The sequence below is a fragment of the Trichomycterus rosablanca genome, chromosome 7 (assembly GCF_030014385.1).
Source record: "Trichomycterus rosablanca isolate fTriRos1 chromosome 7, fTriRos1.hap1, whole genome shotgun sequence".
Lineage (NCBI taxonomy): Eukaryota > Metazoa > Chordata > Actinopteri > Siluriformes > Trichomycteridae > Trichomycterus > Trichomycterus rosablanca.
Window position 1 is genome coordinate 6,038,790 of NC_085994.1, and position 15,100 is coordinate 6,053,889.

A 15,100-nucleotide genomic window follows, 5' to 3' on the forward strand; every position below is an offset into this window, starting at 1 on the left:
ATTGTTTGTATACAGAACGATGGACAGTGAAAAATTCCAGAATGTAGGGCGGCATAAGAAGATGTGTCACTAAACTAGCCAAGACTGGTTAACACAAAAACATCTAGGCTGATGTGCTGGAGTAAGCATAACAATAAATCTAATCCAAGGTGTTTAGTGTGTGTATAGAAAATACGAGGTACAGCACAAGGTCATAGGAATGCAACACAAAGAGCAATTTTACAGCTTAACAATTCCTTCTTTTGTTTATTCAGAACAACAACATGGGCTGGAAAAATACTCCTGTGTCAGGCGAGAAACTCGCCTGGCCAACTGTGACGGAAAACATCTGACTTACTCACTATAGTGTGACATTTCTTGGTGAACTATAGTTAATTTTTTGAAGTGTTTATTCATTTAACAGAAGTACTACTTTTCTACTACTTTAGTAGAAGTAGGGAGTGGTAGCTCAGCGATTAAGGTACTGGACTAGTAATCATAAAGTTGCCACTGTTGGACTCTTGAGCAAGGCCCTTAACCCTCAGTTGCTCAAACTGCATTCAGTGATAACTGTAAGTCGCTTTATCAGTGTCTGATAAATGCTGCAAATATAAATGGTGGCAGCTTAGAATCTCTAGTAAATGAAATTCCTGTTTCAGAATGTTAATGAATAAAATGTGCATAATGTTTGTCTGTTATTAAGTTTAAGATAAAGATATACTGTACATATTGTATGGGTAAGTAGTAATGTCAGGTTCAGCTTTTTTATTGCAAAGGAATCTGCAGTGGTGTAATTTTTGGAATGGTCAGGCACTTTTATCCATTAAAATTAGAAAATAATTATTTCACTGTGCATTTTCCTGGTGTAAAGAATAGGCAATGTCCATTATAGGCATATACACCGATCAGGCATGACATTAAAACCACCTCCTTGTTTCTACACTCACTGTCCATTTTATCAGCTCCACTTACCATATAGAAGCACTTTGTAGTTCTACAATTACTGACTGTAGTCCATCTGTTTCTCTACATACTGTTTCAGCCTGCTTTCATCCTGTTCTTCAATGGTCAGGACCCCCACAGGACCACTACAGAGTAGGTATTATTTAGGTGGTGGATCACTGCAGTGACACTGACATAGTGGTGGTGTGTTAGTGTGTGCTAAGCTGGTATGAATGGATAAAACACAGAAGCGCTGATGGAGTTTTTAAACACCTCACTGTCACTGCTGGACTGAGAATAGTCCAAAACTGAGAATACCAAAAATATCCAGCCAACAGCGCCCCCGAGCAGCATCCTGTGACCACTGATGAAGGTCTAGAAGATGACCAACTCAAACAGCAGCAATAGATGAGCGATCGTCTCTGACTTTACATCTACAAGGTGGACCAACTAGGTAGGAGTGTCTAATAGAGTGGACAGTGAGTATTTAAAAACTCCATCAGCGCTGCTGTGTTTGATCCACTCATACCAGCACAACACACACTAACACACCACCAATGATCCATCACCCAAATAATACCTACTCTGTGGTGGTCCTGTGGGGGTCCTGACCATTGAAGAACAGGGTGAAAGCAGACTAAAAAAGTATGCAGAGTAACAGATGGACTACAGTCTGTAATTGTAGAACTACAAAGTGCTTCTATATGGTAAGAGGAGCTGATAAAATGGACAGTGAGTGTAGAAATCAGGAGGTGGTTTTAATGTTATGGCTGATCGGTGTACAGGCATCAGACACACTGTTCATGGTTTTGTGTTTCTAGATGTACACAGGTAAATCCAAATGATCACATTTTATAGTGGCCTTTTTTAAGCCATACCAGGGATAATCTGGGCTTTTCTGTGTCATGGTGCCATCAGCTAGTGTTTTTAGCATGGTATTTGTGATGCAGGCCATAGTCTACATTTATGTTCCACATTGAAATGATCTTCATATACAAACAATGACAATGCTCATATACATTTAGCTTATAGAATGTCTATTATTAAGCTTAAGATAAAGATTGTATATTGTATGGGTAAGTAGTAATGTCAGGTTCAGATTTTTTCTTCCAAAGGATTTTGCAGTGGTGTAATTTTTGGAATGGTCAGGCACTTTTATCTATTAAAATTAGAAAATAATTCTGTCACTCTGCATTTTCCTGGTGTATAAAGGAGGCAATGACCAATATAGGCATAGGCATCAGACAAAGGTAAATCCTGTGTCTGGCTTATCGCTGAACTTTTACCAGGGATAATCTGAGGTGTCTGTGTCATGGTGCCATCAGCTAGTGTTTTTAGCATGGTATTTGTGATGCAGGCCATAGTCTAAATTTATGTTCCACATTGAAATGATCTTCATATACAATCAATGACAATGCTCAGGACCCACACTCTCCCAATAACTCCATATACATTTAGCTTATAGAATCACCAACAACTGATCAGATGTACCTGACTAGCCCTAGTAGCCAAGCATTGAAAATAACATTGAGTGTCACCAAAAACATGCTGTCCATAAACTTGTGTACAAATGATTTGCAATGTTTTTTGACAGAATGTTTGTCTATTATAAAGCTTAAGATAAAGATCATATCGTATGGGTAAGTAGTAATGTCAGGTTCAGCTTTTTTCTTGCAAAGGCACTATTATCTATTAAATTCAGTACATAATTCTGTCACTGTGCATTTTCCTGGTGTATAAAGAAGGCAATGTCCATTATAGGTATATACAGGCATCAGACACACTGTTCATGGTTTTGTGTTTCTAGATGTACAAAGGTAAATCCAAATAATCACATTTTATAGTGCCATTTTTTGAAATGCTATGTGTCTGGCTTATCACAGTACTTTTATCAGGGATAATCTGGGCTTTTCTGTGTCATTGTGCCATCAGCTAGTGTTTTTAGCATGGTATTGTGATGCAGGCCATAGTCTAAATTTATGTTCCACATTGAAATGATCTTCATATACAAACAATGACAATGCTCAGGACCCACACTCTCCCAATAACTCCATATACCTTGTGAGAGAAAAATGTTAATTTACACTAGAAGTATTAATACATAATCAGTTACTACTTAGAAAATGTAGATATGCTTAGGGCATTTTGCCAGTAGTCATATTCCAATAATACTGCTACAATAGAATGTTAACATGGTGTACGTGATAAGAAGTGCTTTGTTCGACCTCCGAAGCCCAGTTCTAGCTGGTTTAGACCAGTTCCTATGTTCTAGCTAAGAAATCTCTTTTAACAGTGGAATCTTCCACTGTCCTACAAGGTCACCAACAAGTATAAAAAGATGTTTGTTATAATTATCGTTATCACATCCTCAAAACCTCTGTGCGAGACCTGGTGTGATCCATCTCTGTAAACAAGAATAACATTTTTAAAACTCACAATCCCGCCTTTGAGGTATTTTATTAAGGGTTTTTCTACCACAACCTTTAGCTTATAGAATCACCAACAACTGATCATATGTACCTGACTAGCCCTAGTAGCCAAAACATTGAGTGTCGCTAAAAGACATGCTGTCCATAAACATGTGTACAAATGATTTGCAATGTTTTTAAATGAGCATTTTAGATTACAGTCAGTAATTGTGTATTGTATCATAAAGTAGTGAGAGCCTCGTGACAGAAGTGCCAGGTGTAACCCGGCACCTGCAATGTTAAGAAATTGACCCAATTGCAGGAAGTTTAACCAAATCCACAAAAACAAAGGACAATAATAACTGAATGATGAAGCAATCTGATAACACTCAAGAAATAAACAAAACAAAACAAAACCATAAGGCACAGCCATGACCAACCAAGTTGCCATTAAAAGGATTGGACCAACCATGTGGGGCAGTGCTTCTGGTTGGATGGGAATGAGCTTTGGTCTGGAAAAATGCAACAAATGGGTTAAGAAACGCTGCTGAAATGGGGTGATAGTTTGTCCCCAATTAAAAATATTGGGGTTTAATAATGCTGTTTGACCAAATCCTTCTGTCAGCCGCAGCCCTGCTAGAACCTAAAGTTGCTATGCCACCTTTAGCCAAAACTCACAACAGGATTGAATTAAATTAGTTTAGCCAGGTTAGTATTTAGTATTAAGTTAAGGGAGACCTCTTGTGAGCATGTGGAGTAATCACAAGGCTGGGTGTTACACTCCAAATCCATCTGGTTCAGCTCTGGACCTTCACACTTAACCATTAACTGCCTCTACACCCCACAGACCTGTGTTTTTCTAAGAAAAAAGATAAAGAAGGTGTGAAAAATAATGGTCCTTGCGACTTGCAATCACTGACCAGTTTATGAGCAGCACATCTTTACATAATTAACCAATCAGCCATTCACGTGGCAGCAGAATCATGCACATAACAATCGACAGACAGACATGGATTCTGATGTGGTTTTGAGATCCTACTTTGACCACCACATTTGTAAAAAATGGTTATTTATGTTATCCTCACCATCAACCTATGTTAGCCTGACAGTTCCTCTCTAACCACTTTTACCCAGAGGTGGAAAGAGTACTAAAATATTGTACTACTATTACTTTAATGATTTTTTACTTAAGTACGAGTAAAAATACTAGTCTAAAAATCTACTCAAGTAAAAAGTAACTCATTTAAAATGTACTCAGAGTAAACGTTACTTCGTTCCTTTTTTTGTAACAGGAGAGGATGTCTCTTCTGTGTAATGCAAACAGGACAAGTGGATATAAATCTCACAAGAGTTGTTTTTAATTAAAATATAATAGAAAAAAACATGTTGATACAACATTTAAAACATTTAGGGATGTGTAATGTGTTATTTTAGTACAGACCATCCCATAAAACTTTTTCAAACTGTATAACCACTGAAGTTGGCATTAATTGTGGATTCTATAGACCAGCCTTCTTTTCATCACTAACAAATACCAAACAACATCATACTGCAAATCTCATAACTCAAAACAAGTCAAGGTTACAAGTGTTGTGACTTTCACTAAATGACCCAAAGAAAACCTTCAAGATGTAAGACAAAACTGCCATTCTTTGACATCAGACTATGTTGTCAAATAACAAAACATCAAACTCCAAACATGTTAAACTTTTAAAATCACTCTTCCCTCCCTCCTCTGTACCTAGATTACAGCTCCTTTATTTTAGCACCAGTTTATTTTCCATTCCAGGATTCACTGCAGCAAGTTCCCAGACACGATGTTTTTTACTCAGTAAAAGTAAAATTGCTGGTTGTAAAATCTACTTTAAAAAGTACAAGTACACAAAAAAACTACTCAATTACAGTAACGCGAGTAAATGTAATTCGTTACTTTCCACCTCTGCTTTTACCAACAAAATAATTTCCACCTGTAAACTTCCACTTACTGGATGTTTTTTTGTTTTCTATTATTTTGTGTAAACTCTATAGAGACTGTTGTCCTTAAACATCTAGTAAGATCAGCAATTTCTGAAATACCCAAATCATGCTTAAATACTAAGACCATTATACAAAGTCAGTTATACAATGTTTTCCTCATTCTAATGTTTGATTTGATCATAAAGCTTATCATGAAGCTCTCAATTCATGTCTGCCCCAATTTTATGCATTGTTGTGTTGCACCAGTCTGTCTAGGTGGATAGTTATTTATTTAATTGTTTATTTACTTTATTGAGCAAGCTTTACTTGTGTTTCTGATAAAATCATTGGCGTGTGTGTGCTCACAATGCATGGTTCAATTGGCAAGCCTCGATTTTTAGTGCTCACTGCAAATAAAACACCAACACCATGTTTCAGAAACACTAGCATGATAGCGTGGGAATTTTTTGCTGCCTAGGAAACTTGTGATAATTGCCAGAATCATGGACACTGTGCTCTCTACCAGAAAATCCCAACAGAGAAGACAGGTCATCAGTCCATGATCTAAAGTACAAGCACAGTTAAGTTATGCAACAAGACAATAATCCAAATGACAAGAGCAAATCCACCATAGAATGGCTGAAAAAACACAGATGTTTTTGGGAGGCCTAGTTCGGACTTGACGTTGATTTAAACCATGTTTAGATGTTGTGATGGGACATTATAGGGGAATATTATATAGTTTGTGCTTAAAAACTCTTCAGTGTGGCAAAATTAAAGCAATTGTGCAATTACATATGGGACAAACTTTTTACACAGTGATGTGATAGACTGATATCTACATATTAAAGTGTTTGGTTGCAGTTGTTGCAGCAGCAGCTCTAGTCTGTGATGCTTCTGCTTTAGCTGATGCCATATTGACTCATAAAGATAAAGACGTGTATGCTAAACTTACAGCGATGAAGAAGCATGACCTTTCCTCTTTCCTCTCAGTCTTCACCAGGCTGGATTAAAGTATTTTGTGACCCTAGGCTAAGTAAAATTTGAGCCACCCCATAATAAACACACTGGTACATGCACATAAACACACACACACACTCCAAGCCGAAGTCAAAGGTTTACACTTGTAAGAGACACTTGTGGTGAGGGGCATCTCCATATTAATGTCCATGGTTTTGGAATGTAATGTCCATATATCTCATGGGTAGGTGTCCACATACTTTTGGTGTTTGGATTTTAATACCTTCAGTGAGTCATGGTGGATGATCCATAGTGTTGTGGGGCAGCATCTGGAACTGGAGGCATTGAATGTATACACATGAATGGTTAAGAACTGGCCAGTAATGAGTCTATATAATATAATTATATCTGTAATATATGTGCTTCGTGACATGGTGCATCATAATGCACTATTATCTAGAATTTAAAAGAAGAGTGGTCTGTTGACATAAGGCAGGGTGGGTTGATGGGTTCATGCTGTTGGTGCCAAACTCTACCAGTAGATTTTAGAAATATATGTACTTAACCCAGCCCATATGGAGCCAACAATCATGCCATGGTCAACATTGCTGGGATTACATTCATTCTAAACACACACACACACACACACACACACACACACACACACATACTGTATATGTATACAATCAGCCATAACATTACCACAGAGCAGGTATTATTTAGATGGTGGATCATTCTCAGCACTGCAGTGACACTGACATGGTGGTGGTGTGTTAGTGTGTGTTGTGCTGGTATGAGTGGATAAGACACAGCAGCTCTGATGGAGTTTTTAAACACCTCACTGTCACTGCTGGACTGAGAATAGTCCACCAACCAAAAATATATCCAGCCAACAGCACCCCATGGGCAGCGTCCTGTGACCACTGATAAAGGTCTAGAAGATGACCAACTCAAACAGCAGCCAAAGATGAGCAATTGTCTCTGACTTTACATCTACAAGGTGGACCAGCTAGGTAGGAGTGTCTAATAGAATGGGCAGTGAGTGGACACGGTATTTAAAAACTCCAGCAGCACTGCTGTGTCTGATCCACTCATACCAGCACAACACACACTAACACACCACCACCATGTCAGTGTCACTGCAGTGCTGAGAATGATCCACCACCTAAATAATACCTGCCCTGTAGTGGTCCTGACAATTGAAGAACAGAGTTAAAGCAGGCTAAAAAGGTATGTAGAGAAACAGATGGATTACAGTCAGTAATTGTAGAACTACAAAGTGGAGCTGATAAAATGGTGTGTGTAGAAACCAGGAGGTGGTTTTAATGTTATGGCTGATCGCTATATATATACAGTGTATCACAAAAGTGAGTACACCCCTCACATTTCTGCAAATATTTCATTATATCTTTTCATGGGACAACACTATAAAAATGAAACTTGGATATAACTTAGAGTAGTCAGTGTACAGCTTGTATAGCAGTGTAGATTTACTGTCTTCTGAAAATAACTCAACACACAGCCATTAATGTCTAAATAGCTGGCAACATAAGTGAGTACACCCCACAGTGAACATGTCCAAATTGTGCCCAAAGTGTCAATATTTTGTGTGACCACCATTATTATCCAGCACTGCCTTAACCCTCCTGGGCATGGAATTCACCAGAGCTGCACAGGTTGCTACTGGAATCCTCTTCCACTCCTCCATGATGACATCACGGAGCTGGTGGATGTTAGACACATTGAACTCCTCCACCTTCCACTTGAGGATGCGCCACAGGTGCTCAATTGGGTTTAGTCCATCACCTTTACCTTCAGCTTCCTCAGCAAGGCAGTTGTCATCTTGGAGATTGTGTTTGGGGTCGTTATCCTGTTGGAAAACTGCCATGAGGCCCAGTTTTCGAAGGGAGGGGATCATGCTCTGTTTCAGAATGTCACAGTACATGTTGGAATTCATGTTTCCCTCAATGAACTGCAGCTCCCCAGTGCCAGCAACACTCATGCAGCCCAAGACCATGATGCTACCACCACCATGCTTGACTGTAGGCAAGATACAGTTGTCTTGGTACTTCTCACCAGGGCGCCGCCACACATGCTGGACACCATCTGAGCCAAACAAGTTTATCTTGGTCTCGTCAGACCACAGGGCATTCCAGTAATCCATGTTCTTGGACTGCTTGTTTTCAGCAAACTGTTTGCTGGCTTTCTTGTGCGTCAGCTTCCTTCTGGGATGACGACCATGCAGACCGAGTTGATGCAGTGTGCGGCGTATGGTCTGAGCACTGACAGGCTGACCTCCCACGTCTTCAACCTCTGCAGCAATGCTGGCAGCACTCGTGTGTCTATTTTTTAAAGCCAACCTCTGGATATGACGCCGAACACGTGGACTCAACTTCTTTGGTCGACCCTGGCGAAGCCTGTTCCGAGTGGAACCTGTCCTGGAAAACCGCTGTATGACCTTGGCCACCATGCTGAAGCTCAGTTTCAGGGTGTTAGCAATCTTCTTATAGCCCAGGCCATCTTTGTGGAGAGCAACAATTCTATTTCTCACATCCTCAGAGAGTTCTTTGCCATGTTGAATATCCAGTGGCCAGTATGAGAGAATTGTACCCAAAACACCAAATTTAACAGCCCTGCTCCCCATTTACACCTGGGACAATGACACATATGGGCACAATTTGGACATGTTCACTGTGGGGTGTACTCACTTATGTTGCCAGCTATTTAGACATTAATGGCTGTGTGTTGAGTTATTTTCAGAAGACAGTAAATCTACACTGCTATACAAGCTGTACACTGACTACTCTAAGTTATATCCAAGTTTCATGTCTATAGTGTTGTCCCATGAAAAGATATAATGAAATATTTGCAGAAATGTGAGGGGTGTACTCACTTTTGTGATACACTGTATATACACATATCAAATGCTCATATCTGTGACACTTCTGTGCACCCACAAAATGTAAAACAACAGTTCAGTCACAGTTCAGTTTACTTTTTGTCATCACCTTTCTATTGAGCAACAGATGATAGAGTGCTTGAGAAAACTTGCCCAATCAAATTAGTCACATTGCCACCTCACACTTAAAGATAACCCCATCTCTCCACAGTGGCTTTAAATAAATCCTAGTGGGATGGAAACTAATACAGATCCTGAACTAGATAGCGCCCGGACTAACTAATTCTATTTGTTTGTCTAAATATGCACAACATATATGAGCAAACTTTAAGGAGGGGATTTTGGAGCAGCAGCTTGTTATTTTGTATGAAAGTATTTAAACTTATGGTGATGTCTAGCATTTATTTAGCATTTGAAGGACTGTTGACACAAGGCAGGATGGAGGGCGGCACGGTGGCTTAGTGGGTAGCACTGTCACCTCACAGCAAGAAGGTCCTGGGTTTGATCCCCATGTGGGGCGGTCCGGTCCTTTCTGTGCGGAGTTTGCATGTTCTCCCCGTGTCCGCGTGGGTTTCCTCCAGGTGCTCCGGTTTCCTCCCACAGTCCAAAAACATGCCACCAGGCTAATTGGAAATACTTAATTGTCCTATGGATACCGAGCCGCTAGATGCACAAACCAGTGCATTGTAGTGCCGGTCCCAAACCCGGATAAAATAGGGAGGGTTGTGTCAGGAAGGGCATCCGGCGTAAAAATTGTGCCAAATCAATGCGGATCATGATTCGCCAAGAGCCGGGTCAAAGAAACGGGACAAAGGCCGAGGAAGAAGAAGACACAAGGCAGGATGGATTCATGGGTTCACGCTGTTGGTGCCAAATTCTGACTCCACCAGTAGATTCTAGAAATACATGTACTTAACCCAGCCCATATGGAGCCAACAATCATGCCATGGTCAACATCACTGAGATGACATTCATTCTGAACACACATAGACACACACACAGACACACACACACATATATATATATATACAGTATATGCTCATACACCCTAAAAATGTCAAGACACAAAACATGCATTACAGGCTTGTAAAGCTTAAAACAACAGTTCAGTTTACTTTTTGTCATCACCTTTCTATTGAGCAACAGATGATAGAGTGCTTGAGAAAACTTGCCCAATCAAATTAGTCGCATTGCCACCTCACACATAAAGAAAACCCCATCTCTCCACAGTGGCTTTAAATAAATCCTGGCGGGATGGAAACTAATACAGATCCTGAACTAGATAGAGCCCGGACTAACTAATTCTATTTGTTTGTCTGAATATATACAACATCATTTTAACAACCAAGTCTTTGTTCTAGTTTATATGAATGACTGGCTCCTAATTACACTGCTAATTATTAGTCATGCACTACTATAATTACTGTACATGCTTTTGATAGTAATGCTTCAGAAGCATAAATATAGACATGTTAATCTCAGTTGACCTATGGCTAATACCCTTGGCTTATGACATATCATGCTCTAAAGAAATGGAATGTCAAGCATGTGTGATCAGATTTGTATCGTGCCCCATATTTTCCAGAATACGTTTTGCTCTATCAACGGGACATGATGATGATCCTAGTGCTAACTTGGTTTAAACCATCAATAATACAAACATTTCTTTTCTTCCAGTTATTTTTACAGACAAAAGCCTTCATCATTTTAGCTTATTATTAGCTTATATTATTTTTTAATTATTATTATTTTATTATTTTATTATTTTAGCTTATTATTCTGTGTCATTTTTTTTATTTTATGTTTTATGCTGGGGTTTGTAGGTTGCAAGGGATATTTAAATAAACAAAAAATAAAATAAAATGTAAAGCTATATGCTCTGTATTTCATCATAAGCAGAAGAATGATGAAACTCATGGCTTGCCTAATCCAGTAACTGTCTAGACGTTTAGGTGACATCTTAATACTGACATCACTTGTTTATTCTTAGTAATAAGAGCGAGAGAGACGGCGTTACTTTACTGCTGGCATATTCATGTTTGTTCAGCCAGCTTCTTTAGACATGATGTATGTCTTCATTAAAAGCTGATGGTGACAATCTCCTGTAACACTTAGCCAGACACACCACGCTCACACCCCGATACTGTGACTGCGCTATGACTTTGTGACACCTGTTGAGTACTTTTATATTGTTATGGCTTCTCACCTAACTGAAATGGAGTAGAAGTAACATGGGAACATGGGTGCTCACTGGGAATTGTGGCATGATTCCACTGAAGCTTCCAAACACTTCCCAAACAGTTGTAGCCTCTGCACAGTTGATAGCCTCCACAGATGATGAATAAACCTCACTGGAAAAAAGAGCTTACAGGGGAATTCTGCATGTTAGAGTTACCATAAGAAACGGCTTTGTCCAGATAGGTGAGAAATAATCACATTTAGTCTTAATATGTGACTCTTAGTGTTGGCAATCTGCATATATTAAGCTAGTATTTGTTATTTATTTAGTTATTATTAGTTATTATTTATTATAGTTATTATTTTAATGTTTCAGACCTTCTATATTAATTCTCTATGGACTATTTATGTTTATCATAGGAGAGCTCGTAACTGAAAATGAATCCAGCATTAATTCATGATAAATTATTCATTAAAACATTCTGGGAGCAAAAAATTTTGACACATGAGAGGAAGACGGTAACCGAAAAAGAAAGGATGAAGAACAGTGCCCTGTCAAAGTAAGAAAAGTTAAATATTAATTATATATAACATTATTTCATATATACAGTATGTATGTATATAATGTGTCTGTTTGACATACACTTGTAAGGAGCATTTAAGTCAAAGCAGTTTTGGGATTTTGATTATTTCAGCAACTGTTTTTTTTTCTTCTTTGACTAAAGCATTGGAACATATTTTTGCCTAAAGAAAAACCTTCATAAATCATTCTATAAGATTATTGTGTGTTTTTTTTAAAGTAGGACAATTCATATGATCATATATTGAGATACAGCAAACTGTTCCTCTTGTCAATCATTTTTCATTAACTTCGTAATAGCCTACCATTCATACAAATCTACACTCAGCATAAGACAAAAGTTTGGATTTTCAGTCTTCACAACATTACAAAAACACTGTTCTATGTTCATTTCAAATGTGGGCAGTCAAGAATTTAAGAATTTGAGAATGAAAGCACTATTATTTGTATATATTACATTTGTGTCTTTTGTTTAATTCATTTAGTCACATAACATATCAGTTGCATTGATCTCTGAAATCCCACAACATAAAGTATGTGGTAACAGAAACCAGTTAACAGCCCAGATAATGCTGCACTGGGCTTGTTTCAGCAAGGTTAACAGTTTCATGAGAGAAGAATTCTGTATTTGTTATATACAACAAATAAGTTATCTCTCAGTTCTTAACCTTATTTAAGCTATAGCAGCATGGTCATGTAATAAGCAAACTGTAAACATTATGAGCTGCCCAAAACAGATTAGAATTATTATTGACACTATTCTTCTTACTTACACACCAGCTCAGCCTTCAAAAGATTTTAAACTTTTTTTAAGTAGTAATTAATTTATTAATTTTAATTTTATTAGAATTTTAACATCATGTTTTACACACTTTGGCTTTATTCATGACAGGACAGGTACTTACTGGTTACACAAGATTCACCAATTCAAGTTTTAATATCAAACACAGTTATGGACAATTTTGTATCTTCATTTCACCTCACTTGCACGTCTTTGGACTGTGGGAGGAAACTGGAGATCCTGGAGGAAACCCACACAGTCACAGGGAGAACATGCAAAATCCACACAGAAAGGACCTGGACCATGCTACCCACTAAGCCACAGTGCTGCCCAAAGTAGTTATTAAACTCTTTATTATTTTTAGTGAATATTAAAATCTACAAAATGGTTCTTAGTGCTTTATGGTCTTGTCAGTTTTATTCTGTTATTAACAAGCTACATTGACATGAGTTACTGTAACGTGTTTCTGAAACTGTGCTATGAGATGAATAGAATTATTTTATTTTGTGTTAACCTAGGCTCCGAGATGAATGGCTGGTGAGAATTGAGAATCGAACAAAACATCTCAAGCCTTTTAATGACACACATGCTGCAAGATCAGAAGCCAAGCAGGCGTTAAGATGAGCTTCTCTGACTTGGCATTCTTGGAAGCAGCAGCTGCATTTCATTATTAAAATTCTAAATACTGCCAACAAAAATAAACCAGTCCTTAAAAACTGTCTGACTTGCCCTTTCATTACTGTCTCTTGCAACAAGAATTTGTATTTGCAAACTCATTTTCAGAAACATTGGAGCTGCAGGTAAAACTCTTCAGTGATTTGTAAGATATTTGTAAAGTATTTATATAAAAACAGCACAAAATAATGTTTTACCTCATAAACCTTTTATAGTTTTGTAATACATTAATATAGGTTATGCTAAACTGACTATAAAACACACATTATTAAAAGGCTCAGCTGTTTTTGACCAAGCATGGGTTGAATGCACAATTTGTCTATGCCAATTTCTGCATCCAAAGTGCATAACATTACTGAACATTTAGAGACATTTAGAGAAATCTCTGGGTATTAAAAACAAGTCCAGGACTGCATTTAAAACACATGCACTTTTTACATAATATAGCCACATTTACCAGTTTACCAAATCCCCCACGAATGCTGTATGTCTGGAATAAAAAAAAACATGTGACACTTTAAGGATCAAATTGGTGCAAATTCCAAAGCTACTTTAATAATTGAAAATATATTAACATTAATTGTGGTTATGAATCTGAAGTCCCACTGATTGTATCAGGCACATTAGGTGACATAGGAGTTAACAATGTCCTACAGTGCTGCACTAATAAAACACACCATTTATGGTTTAGTCCAGTTGAATGGGAATTAAAATAAAATTAATATCATAAATGAATCATAAAAAACTAGGATATTAGAATGTAAATCAAGCAGAGAAATCTGACTGGCCCCATAAGTGCCCCTGTAATGTCGCTTGTTGCTTCGAAGAACTTTATTAGCAAAATTTTGAAAGATTTCCAAACGTCACATTCATTTTACTGCGAGAGCCATTTCAAATGCAATTTTTTCCTTGAATAGTGGCTACAGTGCAGGCATGCATGCGCGCACACACACACACACACACACACACACAGACCACTAACAGAGTGCCACCAGGAAAATTCGACTGACCAATAACAGTTTCTACCAACCACACAAGCTTAATAGTAATTTACGATTCAAACTTACCATTTTAATGAGAATTTAATTGCTGGAAAAGTGACAAAGCTACATTACTAGTTGGCTAACATTACTAGCTGGTGAAGTATCAGTTTATGATGTAGTATGTATTGTATTTGTACAAAAATAAACAATACAATACACAATACAAAAATGTGGCAGTTGTAGCCTAGTGGTTAAGGTACTGGACTAGTAAGCAGGCACTTGAGCAAGGCCCTTAACACTAAATTGCTTAGATTGTAAAGTGTAAGTCACTTTGGACAAAAGTGTTTGCTAAATGCCAAAAATTTCAACAATAAAGTGAATTACTTTATTCAGCTCTGCATTGTCTGCCTAGACTTTTTGCTTGAACTTAAAAAGGCTTTAATCAACTATTCACTAATTATAATCACTGTCTGAGTGTTCTGTTTATATCACAAGGCTGTAGAGCCAACAGCAAACAATGTATGATTTGTTAAATATGTATAAAGCTCACTGAACAATCAATCACACTTAAATGTAAGACATACTGTATCTTTGGCCTCTCTGTCTCCTTTGTGGCCCTTGATTTTGAGAGATCTTAGAGCCGCTTCTGAAATCAAAACTTGGACAGTGAAATTGTATTTGTGTACATGCAACAAATGTGAACTTGTCATAAGGAGTTAGCAACCCATGCTGGTTTTATTTAATGGTAGGAGAATATGA

General features: G+C 37.9%; 1 protein-coding gene across 1 annotated transcript; it reads left to right on the forward strand.

The window, feature by feature from the left end:
* Window positions 1-11,760: 11,760 nt before the first annotated feature.
* LOC134317594 (protein FAM240C) lies at window positions 11,761-13,341 on the forward strand. Its single transcript, XM_062998306.1, has 2 exons — window positions 11,761-11,882; window positions 13,202-13,341. The coding sequence occupies exons 1-2, from the start codon at window positions 11,761-11,763 to the stop codon at window positions 13,305-13,307; spliced, it is 228 nt and encodes a 75-aa protein (XP_062854376.1). The 3' UTR covers window positions 13,308-13,341.
* The last annotated feature ends 1,759 nt before the right edge of the window (window positions 13,342-15,100 follow it).

Coding starts and splice junctions, on each gene's coding strand:
- LOC134317594 (XM_062998306.1), top strand. CDS start 11,761: ATGAATCCAGCATTAATTCATGATAAATTATTCATTAAAACATTCTGG. Junction 11,883..13,201: donor AAGAACAGTGCCCTGTCAAA/GTAAGAAAAGTT, acceptor GTGTTAACCTAG/GCTCCGAGATGAATGGCTGG.